Raw genomic sequence first — 23,531 nt, forward strand, 5'->3', positions numbered from 1 at the left:
TCTTGTTGAATCCAAATAAACAGATAATTGATAGGCAGAGCATAAGAACTGACAATATAATTAGTGTTATTTCCTTACTTCCAACCATACAGGTGTACCATAACTGTAACATTTCTTCTAATTTATACTTCTTTAAATGGTATGTGCTGGTCAGCATGCCTGAAACTGTACTGTAAGCTTAACTTGATTTTGGCCATATCTTCCCTGTAGTTTTGTAATCTGATGTTTTAAATGCAGTTATAAATGCTCTGTTGAAATGCAGCTGTCAGCAGGTACAAATGTCAACTAATACTTTCTTTTCCATTTCAAAGTATCTGTTAGGAAAATACATAATATGGCCTATGTTTTCTTCTCGTATAAATTCCTGGATCAGAGTTAAGCCTGTCATAACAACGTTGGTTTCTTAGTGCTTGATAATAGTGATTTACTGTTACATTTGAACATCTGTGATGTTTATTCATTATTATCCTCACTTATGTGCTTTGTTCATGATGTGACAGCGAAGAACTTGTTATTCAGCAGTCCCAGTGGTTTAAAATACTTAAATACTTTAAAATACTAAAATACTTAAATACTTTAAAATAAGTTTATTTTCTTAAAAGTTTTTTAGTATTTTCTTTTGTTAATAAAAAGTTTTAAGAGATATAAGTATTGAGAACTACTTACATTCTTTGCACATAATTTTCTTACAGTGGTTTCAAGGAAACCTTCAAACTATGCCAATCTGTTAAAAAAAAAAGGCTCTCAGCAAATTGAACCAATTTTTCATTTACTTTTAACTTTCTGTTTTTTAAATATGCCTGATGCTAAAAAAGCACCTTCACTACAAATTCAAGCCTTTTTGATCTGGACAGAAAAGGTTACAGGTGGGCTCTTGTCGACCTTGTTCAACTTCTTTTTCTGAATACATAAGTCTGTCTACAGAGTAGATTACAAGGGGATTGGGGGAATAGGTGTTTTTTCTTTGAAGTTCTAGAGGAACTGTATTAATCTGACTCAAATAGAACAGCTAGTAGGTAGGACCACTTAAATGGACTAGGTATAGGCACTGTTTGAAAGTGAGTTCCTTTGGTTTGGGCTATCATATATATATAAACTAAAAGAGTCATGTGTGTTGAATTCACAGAAAGCCAGAAGTAAGCAGCTCAAACCCAATTTTTGTAGTACCATTTATGATAGAAGAGTAACAGCACTTTTTGAATTACCTGCATAACTCTTTCTTGCACTGCATCCTAAACTGATCATGTGCTTGAGTGAAATAACGATATCATAACTTATTTGGTAAAGAGCAGCAGAGAAAAGTACTAATTATAAATGACTGTAACACACTGACAGGAACCTTTCGAAGGCTGGTGGATGACAATGACACTAACTTTTATTTCTTAACAATTTCTCTGAATAGTAATAATTTGTACAGAGTAATTCAGATGCAATTGAATTAATATGAAGATGACACAGAAGTTCTGATTTTGCATTTTTACACATGCAAACATTTTTTAAGACTGAAAGTAGTGTGGTGAGTTCAGTGGCCTTACAGGCCTGTATAAAAACTTGATTCTATATATAAACTTAAATGGTAAATTGTGGAGCAACACTGAAATAACAGAGGTAACTGGAGAGACTAGGAAGGTCATCAGGAGTTCATCAGAACAGAACTTACTTCAAAGAAGAGGGCAGTTTCAGTGATATGGATGTGATGGAAAGAAATTGTTCCTAAAATATGCTTTAATTTGGGATATTCCAATCAGTAGGAACCGTTGAGATAATCCAGACTTATATAAGAATATGTAAGAGGCTAAACAAAACTGGAGAATTTACCCTGGCTTCTCTATCAGGTTTGCTCCTTCAGCTTAACTAAGTCCCTGCATACAGACTTGATGAGGAGGAATGCGTTGAAGTATTATACAGTATTTTTAGTCTGAGGTTTCTCTGGCTTCCAGCCAGTGGGTCTCCCATTTTCTTCTGCTAGCAGAAAAAGTCTGGTTTTTTTCCCAGTGTAACCTGCTACAAATGGCTCAGCCACTGGATCCCATGTTCATCTCTCTGTGGGGAAATCCAGGTCTGGATTGATACTTCTGGTTGTGCACGGTAGCCTCAAGGTATAGACAAATGGCTGGAGCTGATCTTCAAGAACAAAGTGTGGTCTACATGCATCTGCTCTTCAGCAAGGAAACCAGTCATCAAACTCTTCCTTGTTCTGACTGCCTCTGCCAAGTTTTGCCCTGACAAGAACTCAGAGCATCTCAAGCGAATCCTGAAAATTCTTAAAAGAATCAGCATTTTGGTCAGAAAACATCCTGGTGCCTTTCTCTTCCAGCCTAGTCTTTCATAATATGTTGCAGAAACCTCCTGACCTCTGAGTGACAGGAAGCTCCAGTGTGGTTAAATTCCAAGCAGTTGTTACAGGATGAATTATCTAGTCCAAAAGGAAAGTTCTATACAAATGTGTCACAATTGGAGACACTCTAGAGTGGAAATTTCCACTGAATTGGATTTACCCATGCTACAGTCATACGAACTATTCTTTGAAGCATATCCCTGATATATGTAGTTTAAGAGACAACTTGATAGCCGCTTACATTTTCCTCTCAGATAAGAAAACTGAGAAACTTACGTTTCTTCAGAAAATATTTAATTATTTGCTTAACCACTTTTAAACCCTTTCCATTTTTTTCTCTGAAGAGATATACACAGAATATTGCTTCACTAGTACTTCATACTGCTCAGAGACTCTCTCACAGGATTAGCTTCAATACTGTTCAGGTGTAACTCATGGTTTTTTTTTTGCTTTCTGCATTGGTCCTCAAATCCTTTTCTGTGTCACTGCATTCATCTCTGGCGAGGTATGAATGGCTAATTCTGTGTTTCTAAATTTATATGCAGCAATTTTCTTTGTTTTCAGGAAGGCAGACAGACATACTGGATAGGAAAAATCTGAGGTAGAATAAGATACATCCCCTTTGGATTAAATTATTTGATGTCTCAAATAGATTGTTAGTCCTTTCCTTTAATACAGTTTTCTTCTTGTTTAAGGCAGTGTACCATGAGGGATTAAGTATTATTATTATTAGTAATGTAGTATTATTGCCCAATTTTTCTTTCTGAATAAAGTTTAACTGGATAGAATTTATATTAGTAAAAAATTATAGCATCAAGTGTTCATTTATGTGGTTAACTGTCAATGTAAGTCATAACAATTTCTTTATTTAATTGTCCAGTGTTAAATTTGCATGACAGAATAAATTATGTAGATGTTTTTAGAAATAAAGTGTCCTTAGTGTTTTCTCTGGAGGAGAGCCATTTTTAATCTCATCACCATACAGCCACTGGATATGTAGTGGGTTGTGTCAAACCTACTGCAGGTGAGCTGTGGACATCTACCTTAGGTTCTTGCACTGCCAGGGAGGGCCATGCAGCTGATGGCCTATGGCTTGTGTCCAGCAGGGGACAACTCTGACTGCCATAAAGTTTAGTCATCATCTAACAAGAAGTGTTATTCTCCCGCTTTAAATATATGTGTTACATTTAATACACAACAAATTACATCAAGAAAGACATAATTTTGCTCATAGAGAGAGACATCAAGCTTTTGATTACATGGTTTAGGTATTTCCATTAGTTCTTACGCAGTATATTCACTTTTTTTATGCAATCATTCACTAAATTAATTGACCTTTGGATTAGTCCACAATTGCCTAATTACACTAAAATTTCAGTAGAACCTATTGTCACTGTATTTCTTTTGGGGACATATTGTCATTGCTGAGTTATTGCAGTTGTATGGCTTTTTCTGTGATTTCAGGCCAGATTTACCTATATGCCACAATCACAGTGTGCGATACACTGCAAGTCTCTGGTTCTGTTGCTGCTTCCATACATATTTCTTTGGCTCCTGTAGGAGGATGATGGTACCTACTCACATGTGTAGCAGAATTTGGAACTGTTTCAAACAAACTTGTTTTTGTGAAGGGTTGTAGTACATTTCTTGTCACCTGAAGATTTTGCAGGAAATAAGTGATGAATTGTGTTAGAACAAATGTTCATATGGATATGTTGAAATACCATTGGCTTAAATGACTGAAAATGCCTTATAAAGGAGTGCTCATTTGATATATCCGTTGAGATGCTGTTGATATTTTAAGGTAGAAAGTTGACTTTGCAATTTGGTGAATTTTATAGTTAGTGTGGGATGGCATTCAATTAAGTTTACTGCTTTTTACTGAGGTTATGGTTCTCAGCATTCATTTATCATAGATTTGTTTTAAGTCTAGTTTCACTATGGAAAGTGTATCTTGGATCAAGGCACTTAGTCCATCAACAGTATATCTGTTCATTTTGAACTTGATGACAATTAACCTTTCATCAGTCAAGTGTAGACAGTGGTGTACTGATGTGCACATGGAATTATGTGTGGCTGTCTTTGTGTGATGATTGGTCTGAAACTTCCAGGAGATCTGGTACTGCCATGGTTAGTACATGTTTCACGTATCCGGAGAGGTTATCAGCACTGTGTCCTTCCTTAGCAGTTTATTTAATACCATTTGTCCCTCTTCAGTTATATTTACTGAGGTTCTGTAATTTGCTTTGGTTATCCCCTTACCTTCTGTTCAAGTCTTCATTTGTTTCCTGCTGTTTGGTCTGGATGAACAGTGGACTGTGGCTTTTTACGTTTTAATTATTTGATCACATGGTATGGCCAAAACCCACAAAGAAGTTACAACTTACCAACAAGAGAAAATAAGATTGCACCTCAAGTCCTGTGTTCAGTTCTGGGCCCCTCATTACGGGAAAAACATTAAGGTGCTGGAGTGTGTTCAAAGAAGGACAAACAAAGCTGGTGAAGGGTCTAGAGGTTAAGTCCTATGAGGAGCAGCTGAGTGAGCTCGGGATGTTTAGCCTAGAGAAAAGGAGGCTCAGGGGTGACCTTATCACTCTCTACAACTGCCTGAAAGGGGATTGTAAAGGTGGGGGTTGACCTGTTCTCTCAGGAAGCTAGAGACAGGACAAGAGGACTTGTGGCCTCAGACTGTGGCAGGGGAGGTTCAGGTTAGCCATCAGGATGAATTTGTTCCCAGAAAGGGTTGTGAAGCATTGGAAGGGGCTGCGCAGGGAGGTGGGGGAGTCACCATCCCTGGAGGTGTTCAAGAAACAGCTCTGTGACACTTGGTGACGTGGTCTGGTTGACAAGGTGGTGATCAAAGGTTGGACTCGATGATCTCAGATGTCTTTTCCAAAGTAAATGAGTCTGTGATTCTACAAAAAGAGATTGTACAACATGTTCTGTAAGTTTGTAATGAGGAAGTGAATAATTGCTGCAAGGAAAGAGAAGTGAGAAGTGTATCCTATTTCCTCCTGTGTCTGGGGTGCAGCAAGAACTGCTCAAAGCATCAGGAATAACGATATTAGCATAATTTTTCTTGAAGACAGTTTTTTTTCCATCTTGAAATACTGTTTTTTTACCAAGATTCATATGTCTGCTGTTCAGACAGAGCAGGAGAGGTTGCAGTAATGGGTGAGTGCTGAAGTCCTGCACCTGAGTGGCAAGTCCCCCTCAGCAGGACTGGAGCTAGTGGCTGGGGAGCAGCTCTTCCAAAAGGCCCTGGAGAGCATGGTGCCTTGGCAGCAGTGAGGGTCAGCAGCGTCCTGGGCTGTGGGATCAGGTACAGATTCAGGAAGTTGAGGAAAGCGATTGTCTCCCTCTGCTCAACTCTTGTGAAACCGCATGTAGATACTGCATCCAGTTTGGGGTTTAAACTGGAGGGAACTCAGTAGATGGCTACCAAGCTGGTCAAGGAGGACCACCTGCCCTAGGAGGCAAGGGCTGATCTGACTGGAGAAAAAATGACTTTTGGGGGATCCAGCATCAGTCCCAGCACTTACAGGGAGGTGATCAAGCAAACAGAGGTAGGCACGTCCTAGTGGTGGATGGTAAGAGAATGAGAAACAATGGTGATGAATTTCCACAGGGAAATCTCAACTAGATATAAAGAAAAAAATCACTAGGAAGATAATTAAACAGCGAAACAAGATGTCCAGTGAGGTTTTGGGATGTCTGTTCATGGAATTTTTAATCCAGCTGGATTAGGCAAGCACCCTGGTCTGAACTTGGTATCGGCCCTTCTTTGACTAGAAGTAATCTTCCCAAGATCCCTTCTAAATTTTATGTGGAAACTGATAATTTCTCTGGAAAATTGCAGAAATCAACTTGTATTTTTTGTTTTGTTTCATTACTTGTGCAAAGTCCTTGCTCTCTATTGTAGTACAAAAAAGGGGATTGTAGAAACAGGTAGTTGTCTCCATCTGGTCTACAAAACAGGGAAGAATATTTTTGTCATGACATATGGAGGTAAAGAGATGGTCAAAGTAAGACTGCTATACTAGTCAAGCGGAATATGTTTGAGAATCCAGCAGCTCTGAAGTGGTGCAGAGAATTACCTGTACTTGGTTAGACACATATGAGAAAAATTGTCAGTTGATTTCTGGACTGCAGCTTGATAGGAGTAGAGGCAGCAGTTATACTGGTCTGACCATACCAGTGTTTGGATGAGCTTTCAAGGAGAGAAGATAAACTTTGTATTATGTGAGAAGACTGATGGATAAAGAGTATCTGCAATGCTTTGAGTCTTTATGATATTTTTCTGAGATCTGTAGAATCGGTTTGAATTAATAACATTTGACCGGTGTAATTTCAAACAGTATGCAGCATTATGTGAAAATTGACTTGGAGAAGAGCAATTTGTGTGGATCTCAGAACAAAATTGTTCTTCTGGAAGATAGCTTTAGTAATACCTGTTGTTCTTAATGTTAAAAATCCACATTTATATAAATATTCTATTATATATAGCCAGACAAATATGAAAAAGACAAAGAGCACAAGGCAGTATGTGTATGCAGAAGAAGAATCAACCTAACAGTATGTGGTAGGTGTACTGGAAAAAAGATACAGGGAATAAGTAAAACATACTTCAGTGGGAGAGAGAAATACATTTTGACACACAAAAGAATATGCCCAAGTCTGGCAAGGCAGAGGGGGTGGGAAATTGATGAAAACGTCAGACATGGAATGGAAAGGGGGGGAGAAAGAGATTCTTGTCAAGGGAATGTCTAAACCAGTTTAGGAAAGATAAAGAAGAAGGAATACAACAGCAGTGACTCTATATCCCACAGGATTAAGAGGAGTAAGTAATGCTTTTTGGAGACATATTTTCAGTAGCTGTATTTTTTTGCCTGCAGTTACATTTATTTTTCCAGAAATTTTCTGCGACACATAAAACATATCAGTGAAGATGGTGATGAGGAAATGGGAAAGAGAGTTCACTTCCACAGAAATGTAATAGAACTGATGAGTATGAAGTCAACCATCAAATCTGAAAGAGAAATCTTGAGAGATGTTTGAACCATTCACTACTGAAAGCTAGCAGTGATGGTGAGCTTTCAGGAAAGTCTTATGTAGAAAAATGGAATTGACTTCTATTTCAGCACTCATGACTATGTGGTCCTGCTTATTTTTGCTACTAGAAAGTAGTATTTGCATACATGCAGGAGTCCCAGTAGTTTCTCAGCTTCTAAGGATATTGCAAGTCTGTCTGAGGTCCATGTTTTATCTTAAGAAGATTCAAGAAAATATGCAAATATGTAATTTAAATTGCTGACATGGGAGTGATTACTCATTCCTTCCATGCTGAAGTTGCATTTTTATCCCTATTTAAGGAATTTTTCTCTGTTTCAGGCATTTCTTAAATTTACCGTCCTGCTAGAGTTGAGATTTTCGTCTATACCTGGTCCTATGCCTTGGTCATTCACATGACACATGTCTAAGTACTTACATTTTTATCTTCTGAACTAGAATTATCACCAACCTCTGTACAAATGTCTGACTCTGGACACTGGGGTGTCGGTGACCGTGTTTAGGTTTTCGGTAGTGCTTTAGGTCTTTTTTCATGTGTGGAACTTGGCTAGGTCAGATGAGCTCTGACGTCTCATAGCTGGGGCCATGAAATATACTTCTTTACCACACACAAGCATATAATGCTTGGTGTTCTAGAGCAAGCTAGTGTCTGGTTAGATGATCTGTTGGAAAACTTCCCTGGGAATCTTATCTGTTTTGACTGATTTTTTATGAAGGCTAGTCTGGTTAAGTGCACTATCTTGACAAACCTGTGAAGCTGTATTGCTGCTAACAAAGTAATCTGTCATGTTTACACTTCAAGGAACATTACCATTTTTTCTGAAAGTTGAGAGAAATAGTTTGGTTTGGTATTTTTTTTTTTCTTTTTTTTAAGTAATGGAAAATAAAGGTTAAATTGTATTATTTTTAGACAAAGGACACTGGAGCAAAGCCAGTGAATAACAGCTGTCTTACTGCATGTTTCATCATTTAGGTAAGCGTCACTGTGTCACTGCCCTACCCCTGTATTGGTAAAACTCCTGAAGAAACTGAAGATTCTCAGCTAAATGGAGTAACACAACTAGTCTTACTGTTTTCATTCACATATGTAAGGCAACAAGGAAAAAAGTGTATTCATTTTAGCTCTTTCAGCATAGAAATGATCTGAAACACTGGCTTTCCTCCTTATTTGTTTATTAAATAATCATCAGAGTATTCCTTGTACGGAAGGATCACTATCTCCAAATAGACAGTGCAGATTGTCTAAACCTTACAGATACCAAGGGCTTGATTGAGTTGCTTCTGCACAGACTTGAAGCATCAGCAGAGATAACTCAGGTTCCCTGCCAAGTCTCTACTTTTCCAGAGGTTTACGGGTTCCCCATAAATCAACCCAGCTTGGAAGACTGGATATCTTTTTTGTGTGTTGGATGGGAATAGGAACCTAGGAATGGACAGCTAAATTGATACTTAGCCTTGTTTAAATACTCCCACTTATGCTATACATGTACTTCTAGGTGTAGTACTTTGACATGCATGATGTAAATAGCAGTCAGAACACTTTCACTATATTAATTTTTTTTCCAGTCCATTACATAACTTGATAGATGCTAATTGCTACTCAAATCTCACCTGACCAATTTTTCTCATATTTAAAGGAGAACAAAACCCTATGATATTAATGTCTGAAGATGAGCATGTTGCCTGATGTTGAAAAGACTTACTTAGTCCTTAGTCATTTGTGCCTAGGAATTTATTAGTCATGGTAATGTCTCCAATTAGTTGAAGGACAGAGAGCATAATGGGGGCACTTTTTGCCTAATTGCTGTTAGCTGTTTACATGCAGCTTACTGTTGAGTTTATGAGGCTAGCTAAAGTGTTACAACAGCAAGTGTCTTAAGAAGTGAGGTCTCTTTCTTATTTATAAAATCATTAAAATCAGAATTAGCACCTGCAGTAATAAAGTAGCACTGTGCCATGGAACAGAAATCTTCTAATGCTTGATGATGTATTTTTGTTCTAAATCATAGTCTCTCCAGACATTGTGAAAAATGTGAACCTTGCTGGAACAAATATATTTTACAGTAAATGGAGAGAGGATCAAGTGTTATGTTCTGTGTATAGTAAAATAACCTTTAGATGAACTTGGAAGGGAAAGGAATTCCTCTTTAATTAAGTTTGCCTTTCTTCCTGGGGTTGTGAAAGAGACGGGAAAGTGCTACCATTAAAGTGGAAGTGGAGTTAATTGACATTAATCTTCATAGGTTTCTTAGATTTATTTTAATGGCAAAGAAGTAAAAAGGTCCTCAGCCCAAGTTAACTGTTGTTAAATAATTGAATGGCATACCTGAATTTAACATTCTGTTTTCTCGTTTGGAGTGAAGTTTTCTGCCTTCTGTCTTTCCCTCTATCCCATTCCAAACCCTGGAGAAAATGCTGGAGATACACAGGAACTTGGTAAAAGATAAACGGTTTTGACCCATCTTGTTTTCTAAAGTGAGTGTTTCTTTATAGAACGTGGTCTAGCAAGCTCGGTTAAATCCTGGTAACACCATCTCAACTGATCCTGATGGCTGTGTACATCTGAAGGAATTTCTATCTTTAAAACAGACTAATTAAAATCTGTTTAGCATGAAAAATACTGGTAATTCATATTCCTAGAAGTGAATATGTACACTGTGCCTGTCCTGTTGCCTTCACATGACTAGCTGCTCTTTTGAGGGAGCTTTTTGCAGCTCCTCCAAAAACAACTGGATTGAAAATTCAAGTTGGCAGGTGGTGTGCTCTGCTTCACTGGAGGGCATTCAAAAGATTTCCTATATATACTGGTCACCTCCTTCTTCCATCCAGCATAATTCCTTCTTACCACGGTCTGGTTGCTGTACATCAGTGGCTGTAGTTTAGGAATCAGAACTGTACAACTGGGTGCCGTCAGCATTTCAGAAACCCGTTATTACACACGGTGATGTTGGGCACATTTTAAAGAAGAATTAAAAAGATGGTATTCTGGTAGTGAGATGGGTTAATCTCAGTCAGTCACCTCTGAAAAGGCTGGCAAGATAGGAATAGTGAGAGTAAGAATAGCTGTTTTCACCATGTAGAACAGCAATAATTCAGGTCTTCCACATTTGGTTATATTATTATCTGATTCATGTTGGTTTCTTTGCTGGTTTAGCAAATGGGTTAGTGAGTCACAAGCTCTTGTAAGCCTTGTGTACTAGTAGAGAAGTCAATTGTATTTCTTTTCTAGTGGTTGCCACTTTTTTCAGTGTACAGTATTTCCTAGATCAAATCAAATAGTTCCATGTAAATCATCAGAAATGTGCGTTTTAAACCAAGACTTGTCAGACACTAAGTAAAGAAATGTTGCCTCTAATGAAAGTATCTTCCTAAATGGATTTATTTACTAGTGTCTGGAAAATCACTCAGATGTTGGGATGGAATTTTTCCTCTCCCCCTGGAATTGCATTAATAGCTTTCTGTAAGCTGTCATTGTATACCTATTTGTAGTTCAGAGTTTTAAAATTGGAGGAGGACCAGAGGTGCTCCAGTTAAATAAGACCGGAAGTAAAAAAAATGAAAATTGAAAATTTGAAATGTGTTTGTATTTGCATTTTTTTCTTGCTAATTTCAAGTTTTTAAAATATAGTAAATCACAGAAAAGAGGCAAGTGGAGCTCAGAGAAGTTGTACAGCTTCCATTTTTGGATGTCTGCAAAACCCAACTTGACCAAGCCATGAGTAACCAGCTGTGACCTCAGAGCAAGCCCTGATTTGAGCAGGAGGCTGGACTAGAGAGACCCCTCATGATCTCTTTCCCACGTGATTTGTCCTGTGAATCTATAAATAAAATTAAGGACTCTTTGAAATGTCAAGATATTCAAGTGACTGTGAGTTGAGGTGTTGTGGCTGTAACTCCTATTGGGTTTAGGTGATGATGGCATGACCTCTTGTACTTTCCATTTTGGCTAAATCTTTGCTCTTCTTAAAACAGTTGTGGAAAAAACATTAAAGCAGAATATAATAGCGTCACAATCACTTCAAATTCTCTGCAAATAACTGGGCTGATCCAGAGAGTCAGGTGCCCTGTATCTGCAAGGAGGTCTCTTAATTTCACTGTACTGTCTGCTGTTTATGGGATGGAAGACACAAAGAAGAAGGTCAGTTTTGTGGTGGTTATGTCTCTTTCCTTAGAGAGCTATTTATAAATTAACTTTTAACTCCTCATCATCTTAATGCCTCTGGGAAAAGGCTGGGATCGCCTCTGTGCTCTGAGCAACTGTAAGCTAATTTATAAAGTAATTAAATGCCAAAAAGTGCAAGCAGACCATAAATAGATATATGAGAAAAAAAGCTGTGTGGCAACAAAACATGAAAGAGATGGCAATAGGTAGCTTTAAAGGGAAAAAGAATGTACATTTACAAAACTTAGCTTCCTAGTTTTAGTGCTCCCATTAGTGGGATCCTGCTAATGGGAAATGTTAAATATTTAATATCTGACATTTCTCTAATGTCTATGTAGTGCAGTAAAGATTAAGGATTTTATGATGCATTTCAATTTAAAAGAATGAAAGAGCTTTTCAGGCTGTTATGGGGAAGCTGTCAGTGAGCCTTGTATTTAGACTGCATATTACTTTCAGCTATAATAGACTCTTTTCAACTTGTTTGCAGCAAGCTAGGTATGAAAGCCCTGATACCCTAACAGTGCTTTTGTTCAGCCTCTGGGAACCTATTGAGCTGTGGCAAGGTTTCTGTTGCGCTTCCCAAATTAAGCAGGCATGCCAAAACGACAGAGGAGTTTCCACAGCCATGACAGTTTTGATTTTCAGTGAGACTTGCTAGTGTTATCCAAGAGGTGATGCAAGGCCTTGCTATTACAGACTGGTTTGAGGCTTTCCCACAAAGGACTGCAATAAGAGCCAGGTATGCTTTCTCTTACTCTGTCCTTTCCTGACTTTTTCTGTCCTTTCTTCATACGGAACATACTGGTAGTCTTCTTTCCTGTCGTAAACTTGCCGGAAAATTCCACCCTTAGTTTTGAGGGCAGCATATGTCTGTGTAATCTAGAAGCCCTTAAATCCTTTTTTTAATAATAAAGCAGTAACATTTTTAGTTTTGGTATACAATGCGAATTGGCACGAGGATGGTAATTTAATTCCTTTCTTTTACTGGAATATTGTACTTGTGTTAACATTGGATCTGATTTATAGGGGCTGCATATTTTCTGCAATTGCTAGCCAGTGCCCATTTGTGGATATAGGTTGTGTGACTTAGTTACTGCTATCAGTCTGATGCACTTTGCTTGACCTCAAGCCCATAGAACTTCCTTGAAATAAATGGAATGAGTAATATAGATTGCAGTTTTTAGCACTGGAGGAATACTGAAGTCCATACTCATTTGACTGAAATGGAAAGAACACTACTTCCAGGCATTCTTTGACCTTTTGGTGATACCTGAGTGAATTTGCAGATGCAACCAAGGTATTGCAATTTTTTTTAATGATCTAGTGATTCACTATCTATTGCTGCTTATCTAATTAAAAGATAGGTAATAAATGAATATGTAATTAATTTTGTTGTGCATTTTTTCTTGATAAAATATTAGATAGTTAACAAATGGTCTTAAAATGGTGTACCATTCCTTTCAGTTAACTATACCATGTATACATATAGATACATAATTGATGTATATCTGCAGCTTACTGCTTCTGCTAATGTTTAGTTGTAGCATATGGATGTAATGTTTGTTTGCTGGCTTAAAATGTGAATGGAGTTTAGTAAGTGTACAAGTCTTACTTTTTTATATCATAGTTAGAACAGAGGCTACTAGGAGGGGGGATTCTGTTGATACTCTTTCAAGTGGCATACAATAGGTATGCTATTGTGAAGATTAAGCATCTCTTAGAAATAGTATTTGAAAAAGAAATGTGTGTAGGGAAAAGCTTTGGAGTTACACTTCTGTTTTACAACAGGAAAAGGCTGACAGTAAGATGATGCCTGCTGCTGCTTTTATGGGTTTGACTTATGGCTTGAGTTTTTCTGTATGGGTGATGTGTAAATGCCTCTATTAACACATTTATTAGCTTACACTCTCCACCACCATAAAATAAAATGTTGGTGTGTATATGTATATATATAGTAAATAAGAGCCTGATTCTTTCTTTTGGCACCAGAAAAGTGCATTTGCGTGTTCACAAAGTACTCTAAACAGTTTTCAATTTTTTATCTCTTTCTTCTCCAACTTATGTGTATTCAGTTTCATTGTGTCTTGTGTTTTTCTAATCTTGGTGGTTTGTTTTTTTTTAATCACATCACATAGAGCTGATAAAGCAGATGATGAGGATGATGAAGATCTAATGGTGAATAAGACATGGGTCCTTGCACCAAAGATACATGGTGGTGATGTAACTCACATACTGGACTCGTTGCTTCAAGGATATGACAATAAGCTTCGGCCAGATATTGGGGGTAAGCTCATAAAAGGATTCAGTGTAATAGCAAAAGTGAACTAGAGATGGTGTGCATTTTGTGAAAGATGACAAAATGCTGCTTATTGCAATTTTTAAAACTCAGTATAGCAAGCTAAATGTAAGAGCAATAAAATGCAGTGGTTTTCTGGAACTAGTAAAAATAATGTTCTGTGCAAGATTAGACTTCATGTTCTACTTATAATCTTTTTTTTTCTTATGGAAAGTATTGGTTTTGGGGGACAGTGAGCAATCTATAATAAGTCACTAAAAGGCAATTATGTTTTTTTTAACAAAGATCTGACAGAATTGTAGATGTAAACCAGCCATGGTCATTTCAAAAATTGATCTTGAGTCTGTAGGACTTCATTAAAGAATTATTCCTAGAGGTTTTATTCTTACTGTGGGAAATGCATTGTGTCTGTTTTGAGAAAATAGAACTCAACTCAGTTCTCTTCTTTCCTTAGCTAAGATTTTGAAAAAAAAAATTAGGAGTCTAAAAATAAAACTTAGGACCCATCTTTTCTGGTGAAATATAGGAAGAAAAACTGCATTGCTATAGATCAAACTTTGTAGCTAGTAGAAAGGCAATTTTGTCTTTCAATAGTCAAAGCATCAATTTGCATATAACTATTGAATGTAAATATTTGGAAGAATCTTGTTTTGAAAACATGAATACATGAAACCTTGCCAGCTCCTGTCTACCACTTGCATGCAGGGTCAAATAAGGAAAACAATATATTTTCTCTGAGTTTATTTCCTGAAATGTGAAGGAAGAGGTGGAGGACATAAGTATTTGTTACGTACCTGGTATTCCCTATCAAAGGAATGCCATGTGAATCTGAAAGTTACTTATATGATAAATAATACAACAATCTAGGCCTGTTTCATTTACACAGGGAAGAGAAAGATGTGATCTCAAACTGTGCATTTTCCTTTGAAAGCTTCTGACAAATTGTTTTCTTTCCCAAACTTCTTAGTTCTGTTTTATTTTTGACTGTTATCCTGAAGATATTGAAAGGCAATAATTCTCTCCCTGTCATAATATGGTCACATGTGAATCTCATAAAGTTTGGTTTAAGTCTTTTTCTTCATGTTCATTTAATTGAATTTCTAAAAACATTTAGACAACGTGAAAAGTCCTCCAGCATGATTTTCCTTAAATTCTCAATGTGTGACAATTGTATAGGATTACTGTTGTGTTTTTTTCCCGTTTCATGCAACAGACAGAAAAGTGATTATGAGGAAATAAACGGTCTCTTCTAGGATTCCTTCTAATGAGTAGCTGGTAGGTGGGGATGAAAGAAAAGAGAATTCTTTTTCTCTTCTCTCCTCATAAAACTTACAAGTAAATGGGGAAAACACAGAGGAGGAATTTATTCTGTCATGTTAAATGCATTTAGATGGGCATGAGAGAATTTTGATGTAATTCTTACCTTTACTTTTCTGGTTACATAGAGAGTCTTGATAGGAAAAACACTCTGTCTTTTTGTGAGTAACTCAATGTGCAGCTTTTTGGATTCAAAATATCAGTTCCCAAAAGAAGACACTTAGTTCTAGTCTCTCTCACATAGTTCTAGTCTCTCTCTCTTCTCAAAAGTTCTGTACCAATTCTGGGGCCTGCCTCCATCCACTATACTAGAACATAAAGTTCATGAGTTATCAGCCAGAGTAATGAATAAAGGAAATAAATGAATTTGGGAGTATTCACTTGGTTTTGAGGAGAGCAAATGTTAAGTATGATTTCGCCACAAGGAAGAAATTTTGGACAACATAAGCTGAAATTTCTGACTTCAGGTGAAGGCACTGGATTCTGTCCAGTTGTTTGGGAACTGCAGCAGATATCTGACAGAAAAACAAAATCAGACTATAGTTTATTCATCTTAATCTGCTTCAAATATGCAGAAAAAATCTGGTGTCAGATCCCTTTCTTCAGAGTCAGGTCTTGTACAACAAGGTTATTGAACTGGAATTCTCTTTACCTTTCAAACCATTAGTATCCCACAGAACATTCTTATGATTGAATTACAAAGCTCATTTAAAATAGCAACTTTTTTTTTTTTTTTTTAACTTGGACTTTTTCGGTTTGAATCCCAGAGCAGAATTTTGTGTTTTCTTCCTGGTGTTGACACAGAATTTCACCATCTCAGAGTGAGATAAGGGATTCATTGTTAAACGTGAAGTCAGTTGAGAGAGATAGTAAAGGAGAGCCAAATGAAAATTGAAGTTTTGGAGGCAATACTGAAATTTAATAGGGGAAAACCGGTCTGTTATTTTCTGTTTGTCTCGTTCAAATATCCATGAGTTGTATTAATTTCTTAGCTGCTACCCTTTGCCAAGTTTATTAACCTTGCTAGTCTTTAATTCAATTTATGTAGTAGGCTTGTGGTGTTTGGAGCATAAGGGTTCTAACATTCTTCTCTCAGTATGAAATAATAGTAGTTATCAGATGAAGTCTCCTGTCTGTGGTATAAATACCTTTAATTACAGATACGACCTTGGAGTGTTGATATACTAATAAAGCAGTATTATTCTCACTGTAACATTACCTTTTGGCTGCATGATTTTATAACCACACTGTTTTAGGTTCAGTCCTGCATCAACGTAGCTATTATTTTTGAACTTTCCTTTTTAAAGGAAAGAATTCTGGCTGCTCATTGTTCCACCTCTCTCATCTTAGGGACAGTGATATATTATTATTATCCTATCAATGTACAGATCATTTTTTTCCAGCAGTGATATGTGTATGGGTGAAACACAACTGATCTATCTGAAAATACGATTAACAATAAGAAAAAATCATCACATATCTACAACTTTAGTGGGTGTGTTCAAGCAGCGGTTTAAGACAAGTCATCATTGATGGAAATTTTAAGAATGGTCATAATTTAGGGATGATTGCTCATGGACATAGAAAAATTGGATACCTAGAGAAATTTGGATAGTTGTTCTTGTCCTATAAGCAGGGCATGGGTAAATAATTACATCTCTCAAGTGCACTAGTGTGAATGTTCTAAGAGATATAAAGGATACATGGAAAATACTGGACTTTCAAATAGAAGTGCTAATTCTCAGACAATAAAAGGTGTTAGGGAGGTATTCTGTTGAACAGGTGCTCTTAGTGTAACGTTGATGAAAGTATGATATAGGCAGAAAAGTAACAAGCTCAAACTGATGTTTAAAGATTTTTCATATTTTTATATATTTTAATGTATTTGTAACTTTGTAGACTGTTAATACATAGTTATAATTTCAAGTACTTTTCCTGACCTCTCCCGTAGTTTAACAAACTCTTACTAGTACATTCTTGAAATTCTGTTCAGTCTTGCCTTTAGTCTAGCAAGGACACTTTGTTTTGCACCTTACATTGTAGACAAAATAAAGTGTAGGGCTAAAAGGTTGGGGGGGGTCCAGTGGGCCAGAACCTGGGGGAAGTTACCCAACTTCTCTTCTAACTGGACAATATTTGTTTGATATACTAGTTAATAACCGTATAAAAATTGTAGAAATACTGTATCACATGTGCATATTGCCATATTGTGCGCCTCGAAAGCTTTTGATTAAAGGCTTGCTTTTACATTATCATTTTAACACTGGAAAGGTTTTGAGTTTTATTCAAGGCAACAAAACAAGCAGGAAAATATCAAGTAAAGGTAGTGAGAGATGTATTCTGAGTTTAAGAATATCTTCCAAGAATTAAAGAAAATCAAAATACAAGAGCAAGATGTAGAAACACATATTCAGGGAAGGATAAAGGTATTGGATGTGTGCATTGCATAGAGAATGATGGAAATAATAAAAGTGGTGGGTAGGATTATTTGCTGAAGATGGATTTCTTTTAAATAAAAGGGCAAAAATTGTGGAGAACAGGGCTCTGCTTTCATCAAAATCACTTTGAAAGAATTTTTCAGAGGTTACCTGGAAGCCTGCTGCAGACACTTGAAGTTGAATTTTCAATATAAGTAGCCATGTAAGTAATAATCTTAGATAGCTGGTTGTGAGAATTGTATTATTCCATTAAAAGCTATTACAAATTGAAGGTCTCTGTTATTTCTGAATGTGGTAGTCACCTAATTTCTTTGTTGAATAACTGCTTTATCACCAAAAGGGGATGCTTCTTTAGGCAAGTAATGAGGAGTTATAGAAAATATGCTCAAAGAAAATTAGCCTGGATGAAATTACAAAAGTGGTCTTAGTTAAAGAGCATAATAAGTAATAATTAAAAACAGAAGTGATGTGACTTAGACCTTCATTAGAAAATGAGGGAATTGTGGTAAACTGTGGGGACTGGTTAGTGAATTTAGATGTACTACCATGCTCTTGGTTAATGTATTGAAGTAATGGATTGGAGTAATGAAAATGGAGCAGTATTAGGCAATAAAAAGTGCAATGTTCTGCAATTTTACGATAATGATAATTATTTCTGTCAGGAGATAGGTGTTTATAGAATGAGAATAGCTGATCAGAAGAGCTCTTAAGTGTACCAAGAAGAGATACTTCAAATACCAAAAGCTGAAAATTGTACCTGCAAAAATATAGGCTAAAACCCAGGCCCTTTGGATGGCAGGGGCAGTTACTAAAATAATTTGTCAACGGTTGAGGTAGATTTTTATCACTATGATATGTCTATCAGGAATAAACATTTTTCAAAATTTTTAAAACTAGAAGAAGTTTAGTCTAGTGGAAAGAAGGTGTCAAAGCAGGAAATTAGAAAGTGAGAATATCTCTCTAGATTGGGTTTACCAAACAGGTTCCCTGTGTGCTTCAGCTACATTAGAAGCTGATGTACTGTCGCTTGTGGTCAGCTGCTCCTTTGTGCTCTTCTTTCTCTCTCTCTTTCCCTCCCTCTTGAATATGCACTCTGTTATCCTCTCACTTTCTTGCTTTACTCTAGCCTGGGTCATAACTGTCCTTCAGTGCAAACATTTAAAGTGTTCAAGCCCTTTCTCCCCTTGTTTAGATCACTGCTGTTCTGCACTTCATGCAGGATGTGTTTAACAGTCTTCTTCCTACTTGTAGTGTTTTCAGGGCTGATACCAAATTTTAAAGTAAAATAGGAAGCATTCATGGTAGGAAAATCTCAAACCATCTTTCACTATTAGCTCTTTGTGAAGAGCAAATGAACAATACTAATTTTATGGATGTCAAATTAGTATCAAGAAGGTATTTTCCTCCAGCATTTGTCATTTTCATGAACTCTTTATCAATTCTAGTTCAAGAACTCAAGAAGTATTAATTGATTCTTCTAATTCAGAAGTACTTTTCTCTGTACCATACAGGTAACAAAATAGCTTCTTCCAGCCCTCTTGAATTGGGTTTCTTTCTCTGGATCATTTACGTCAATTAAAATAATTTCAACAGAGGCAAAATTTTGAACTGTTCTCTGGCTCTTAATACCTCTAATAATCTTACTCAGAGCAGCATGGAAAAGGCAAAATGAACTATGTGGCTCACCACAGGAGAGCCCTTGTGGCAGGTGAAGTACCGTGTGATGCAAGTTGGAATTTCTTAAAATTGACACAGCCCCCATTAAAAACTGTGTCACTGACAGGAAGTATTTATTTTTTCCCCAAGGAAATAAATCGGTTTCCAGAATCTTTTTTTAAACTTTCTGTGAAGCATGCTGGGGATGCTGACCAAGTGACTCTGTGCTCTATGGTCATAGAGAAAATCCTTTGTGCAGCCTCACTAGTGTTCTTTCTGTCAGACTTAGGTTCACATCATTAACCAGATTTGGAGTCAGGGAGAATTTCCTCCCTGGTAAGCTTGGCAGGGAGAACGTATCTTGGGATGTTTAGGAAATGCATCTTTCCTGTCATAGTAGCTTGCAAGGATGTCAGTGATACCATCTTTCTTTCTGTACAGCTGTTCAAGTTTTAAGAAATTTGAAAAATCTTCTTAACATTTTAGGTTTGTTCTTGAACAACCTCTTTGTTCTTGGACAACCTCTGAAGTTTTTCTGTATAAAAAAAAAAATATCTAATGACCCAGGGTCCATCTCCTATGAAATCAAAATGCTTTTTTGTTTGTACCTTCCACCTTTTTTATCTTCAGATTGAAAGAGATGCTTATTTTATTGTGTCATATCATAAAAGGACCAGCAGAGCTCTATTATTATTATCCCACTTTGTTCCATTGGGTACTAGGACATAACATCCTCTTGTGTCCACATTATGGTTCTCCAGTACAAACTAGAAGAAAATTCTTGGTAAATTGATGAAATTAAAATGCATCCTCACCTCTTTGATTTGTGCAGTTTTTTTTCTGTATAAACCAGTTAAGAGGAAAAAACTGAACTATCAAAGCCTCCTGTACTTGAGGTGGGCCTTTCATGGAAACTCTCTTAGACTTTGTGTCCTTCTGTAAATGCACAAAGGAGAGAGTATATTCTGTAAGGGAATATATTTTTAAAAATTTTTGGTCTTGTGTCTGCACAGTGAGAGTGCTTTCCCTGTTTTTAAAGAAAAGTAAGTTTGGTAATGTTTAACTTTTAAATGACTTTCATTGAGGAGCTTTCAGTTTGGTGTTTGAACCAGTGTATTCATCAAGCTGGTGAAGGAACATTAGTAATCCCTTGGTGTGCTATAGCTTCATGAATTGAAGAAACCTGTTGTGAAAAGTTATTTTGTATTTGTTACACATTCTCAGTAGAAATTGATAGAAGGCACTTCATATTGATTCCTTACAGGTGATAAACACATCTGTCACAAACCTCATGGTTTGTTGTATGAAAAAAATTTTTCCAAACTTTTTTTCTGTCTAGGATTGTATTTTTATGTTGGAAGACAGTTTTTGGGGTTTTCTGTTTTATTTGTTTTTCTTCCTTTACCTTTTTTAGTTATATTTGTTCAAAAAGCGCGGGTGGGGATTGTGTTATGAACTAAGAAATTCAATTTGATAATTCTGAAAATTCATATGAAATAAGAGAGCCAAGTCATATATGATCCTTCACAAAATGAACAAACCAGAAATCTAATTATTCTGAATCAAATAAAAGAATATCAGATCAACACTGTTGTTTTAGTTAAATAAATTATATTGCACTGACAATGCACAGAGCTAATTAAAGATGTAATTATTATGGTTACTGTTTTGTTTAGTGAGAACTACGGTAATTGAAACAGATGTCTATGTTAACAGCATCGGTCCAGTTGACCCAATCAATATGGTAAGTTCTGATTATTGACAGAATACATCATCTGCATGTTGCTATGGATTAATATTATGAAATAATTCTAATCTCAATTAAATAAGTTTCTTCATTTCTTATTGTGTATTTTTGTGCTGTTGGATATGATTGTGGTTATTGCAAAGGTACATTTAGTCTCTCTGTTTGAAATTGTTGTAATTTTAAAAATACATTTGTTCTTTTAAAAAAATGGGGCCACACAGAATACATTGCATCAGATTCTTGTTTTAGTTTGTGTTGAATATTTCCACAATGTTTGCATATACCTGGTTTATCTCTGGCCTGGTTTGATTTCCTGGAGCTACTCTTCAGAGCCTAAGAAAAATAACATTTGACACAGCAGTTGTGAACAAAATTATTTTCAGTGAGGTGATCCATTGTTTGCTTGGTTTTTCTTCAAATTCATAGAAAGAAAAATTTGAAATTAACTCTTTTGTCTTCCTTTTTCCATTTAGTCTTCTGTGTCCTTTTCAGTGTATGTGTATACGTGGCTGGTTTCTTAGAAGTTGAGCAATGCATCTCACCTGGTTTCTGGTAGACCTCTTGAACTCTCACCTATCTGTTTAGTACCAACACTGAAGTAACAGCACTTAAGAGGAAGTTGAGTGTGTGGTATTTTCTTAGTTCCCTGAGGTCATGCATTGTATGAGATGGTGGTGTTGGAAGCTTTATAAAGGCCTTTTGGCATGACTTCTGCCCAGGACCAAGATGGGGACTTGCCCTCAGGTTACTTTGAGTTTACCTCCTTTAACAAAGGTAAACTCCTTTTACCTCCCTACAAAATTGCTGACAGTGTTGAATTTGCATGGCAGAGAAGAGTTTTGTTCAGAGGCTGGAGTATGCCAGTGCAGGGTGCTTCTGAGCATTTTCTGAGAGTGCAGTAATTCTCAATTATTGCTGAGGATCTTGTGGTTTAGATGTACGTCATCATGTGTGGGTGGGGAATAGCGACTTTTGGTAATGGGAAGCCAAGCAAGAAAAACCAGTGGTACTTAGATACTGTGGATAAAGAGGCAGATCTGTGGCAAAGGATATTCATTCTAGCATAGTGATCGAAAAAACTTAGGGTTGTCATTACCTGGGGCTGTGGCAGGGAAGTCCATGTCTCAGGCCAGGACTGTGTGTAATGAAGTGTGTGATAGAGCATAAGAGCGATGGAGTGGGGAAAATTTTCCAGCTTCCATGTCCGGTGTAAGTGGTGTCTTTGTTTTTTTCTGTCTCCCTTTTGTGGTATTTCTCTTTTGGTTCTCTCTGTCCAGTCATCTTCTGAAGGAACTTAACTGTGGAAGCAAACTGTGAGGATGTGTAAGGAGGATCTAGCAAGTGGTAGAGACTTCTTTTTCCAGTAACCTATGAAAGCTCTTCAGCCTGGGGCCAGTAGGTATTGCACACACTGGAACTGAACATGAGAAATGCTTACAGATTCAGTTTTCTAGTTTTAAAGAGCCAGCACATGTCTGGCTTTGCAGAATAACCCTGCCCCATCTCCCATGCCCTCCTCTTGTCCCTACAGCCACTGGGTAGTCTTCCAGTTATGGTTCAGCTGTGAACCGTGACCTCTCCTGTGCCCACAGCTGCCTTCTGCTTACTCAGCCCAGAGCTGGGAGTATCAGCCATGGAACTGTTTCATGTCAGTTATTTAGAGGTCTCTCCACATCTGCTAGAGCTGTGCTCAAGCTGGGTGGTGATGTCCTTGCCATGCTGCTAGTAAAAGCTAGTCATACTGGCTTACAGTCCAAGGTAAGGATTGGCGTCCTACTGAAAAGGTGTCTTACTTCACTAGAGAGAGGGATCCTATTATTTAATAATGTATATTAACTAGATGTTTCTCTCCAACCTTCTGATTTCTCTTAAAATAAAAGATAATGAAGCATGCCACCAAAGGGTAATAAGGTAAATGTTACTAAGGTATAGAACTTTAAAAACTATTCTAGTCTTTTTAAAAATGGACAGAAAACTACTTAGCAATTTAAATTACAGTCTAAAACCACTGTGGCCTTCATGAAAGGCCAATTACTTTCACTGGCCTTGGACTTCAAGAACATGGCTTGTATGAGCATCTGACATCAGCACAGAGATCAAACATTTGTAAAAATAAGTAAAACCATATATCTGAAAATAATTTGATTAGGGTTTCAAAAAAAAAGTTTTCTTTCTGGGAAACAATGTTCTCAGCAAAATAAATAGTAACAAATTTTACCCAGTAAGCTCTCTTAATGTGGGCTGTTGGTTTCCTTAGGAAGGCACTTTCCCTGGAGTCAATACTGTTTGAGATTTTTAACTAATAATCCAAAAATTGCTTCCATTTCAAGGGCTGTCCTTAGTCCCTTATTTGATTACTTAATAAGAGAATACATTTTCTGTGATTTCCAATCCCCATTTGCCACATACGTTAATTTACACTGGCAAATGTTGTCCTTTAACTATTAAGCTTGGATACAACATGATGTAGAGGGTATTTTTTCTGACAGTGATGCTGAAGCAGCATA

At 36.8% G+C, this 23,531-nt stretch overlaps 1 protein-coding gene across 1 annotated transcript in view; it reads left to right on the plus strand.

Moving 5' to 3' along the window:
- Window positions 1-23,531, plus strand: part of GABRG1 (gamma-aminobutyric acid type A receptor subunit gamma1) — a gene marked incomplete at both ends in the record, with an annotated part of 52,982 nt that overhangs the window by 2,437 nt on the left and 27,014 nt on the right. Inside the window, 2 exons of the mRNA XM_082281606.1 lie at window positions 13,706-13,854; window positions 20,954-21,021. Of these exons, the coding sequence (XP_082137732.1) occupies window positions 13,706-13,854; window positions 20,954-21,021 (217 nt within the window). The remainder of the gene's footprint in view (window positions 1-13,705; window positions 13,855-20,953; window positions 21,022-23,531) is intronic.

This window comes from Coloeus monedula, assembly GCF_965178545.1.
Source record: "Coloeus monedula genome assembly, chromosome: 5".
NCBI classification, from domain to species: domain Eukaryota; kingdom Metazoa; phylum Chordata; class Aves; order Passeriformes; family Corvidae; genus Coloeus; species Coloeus monedula.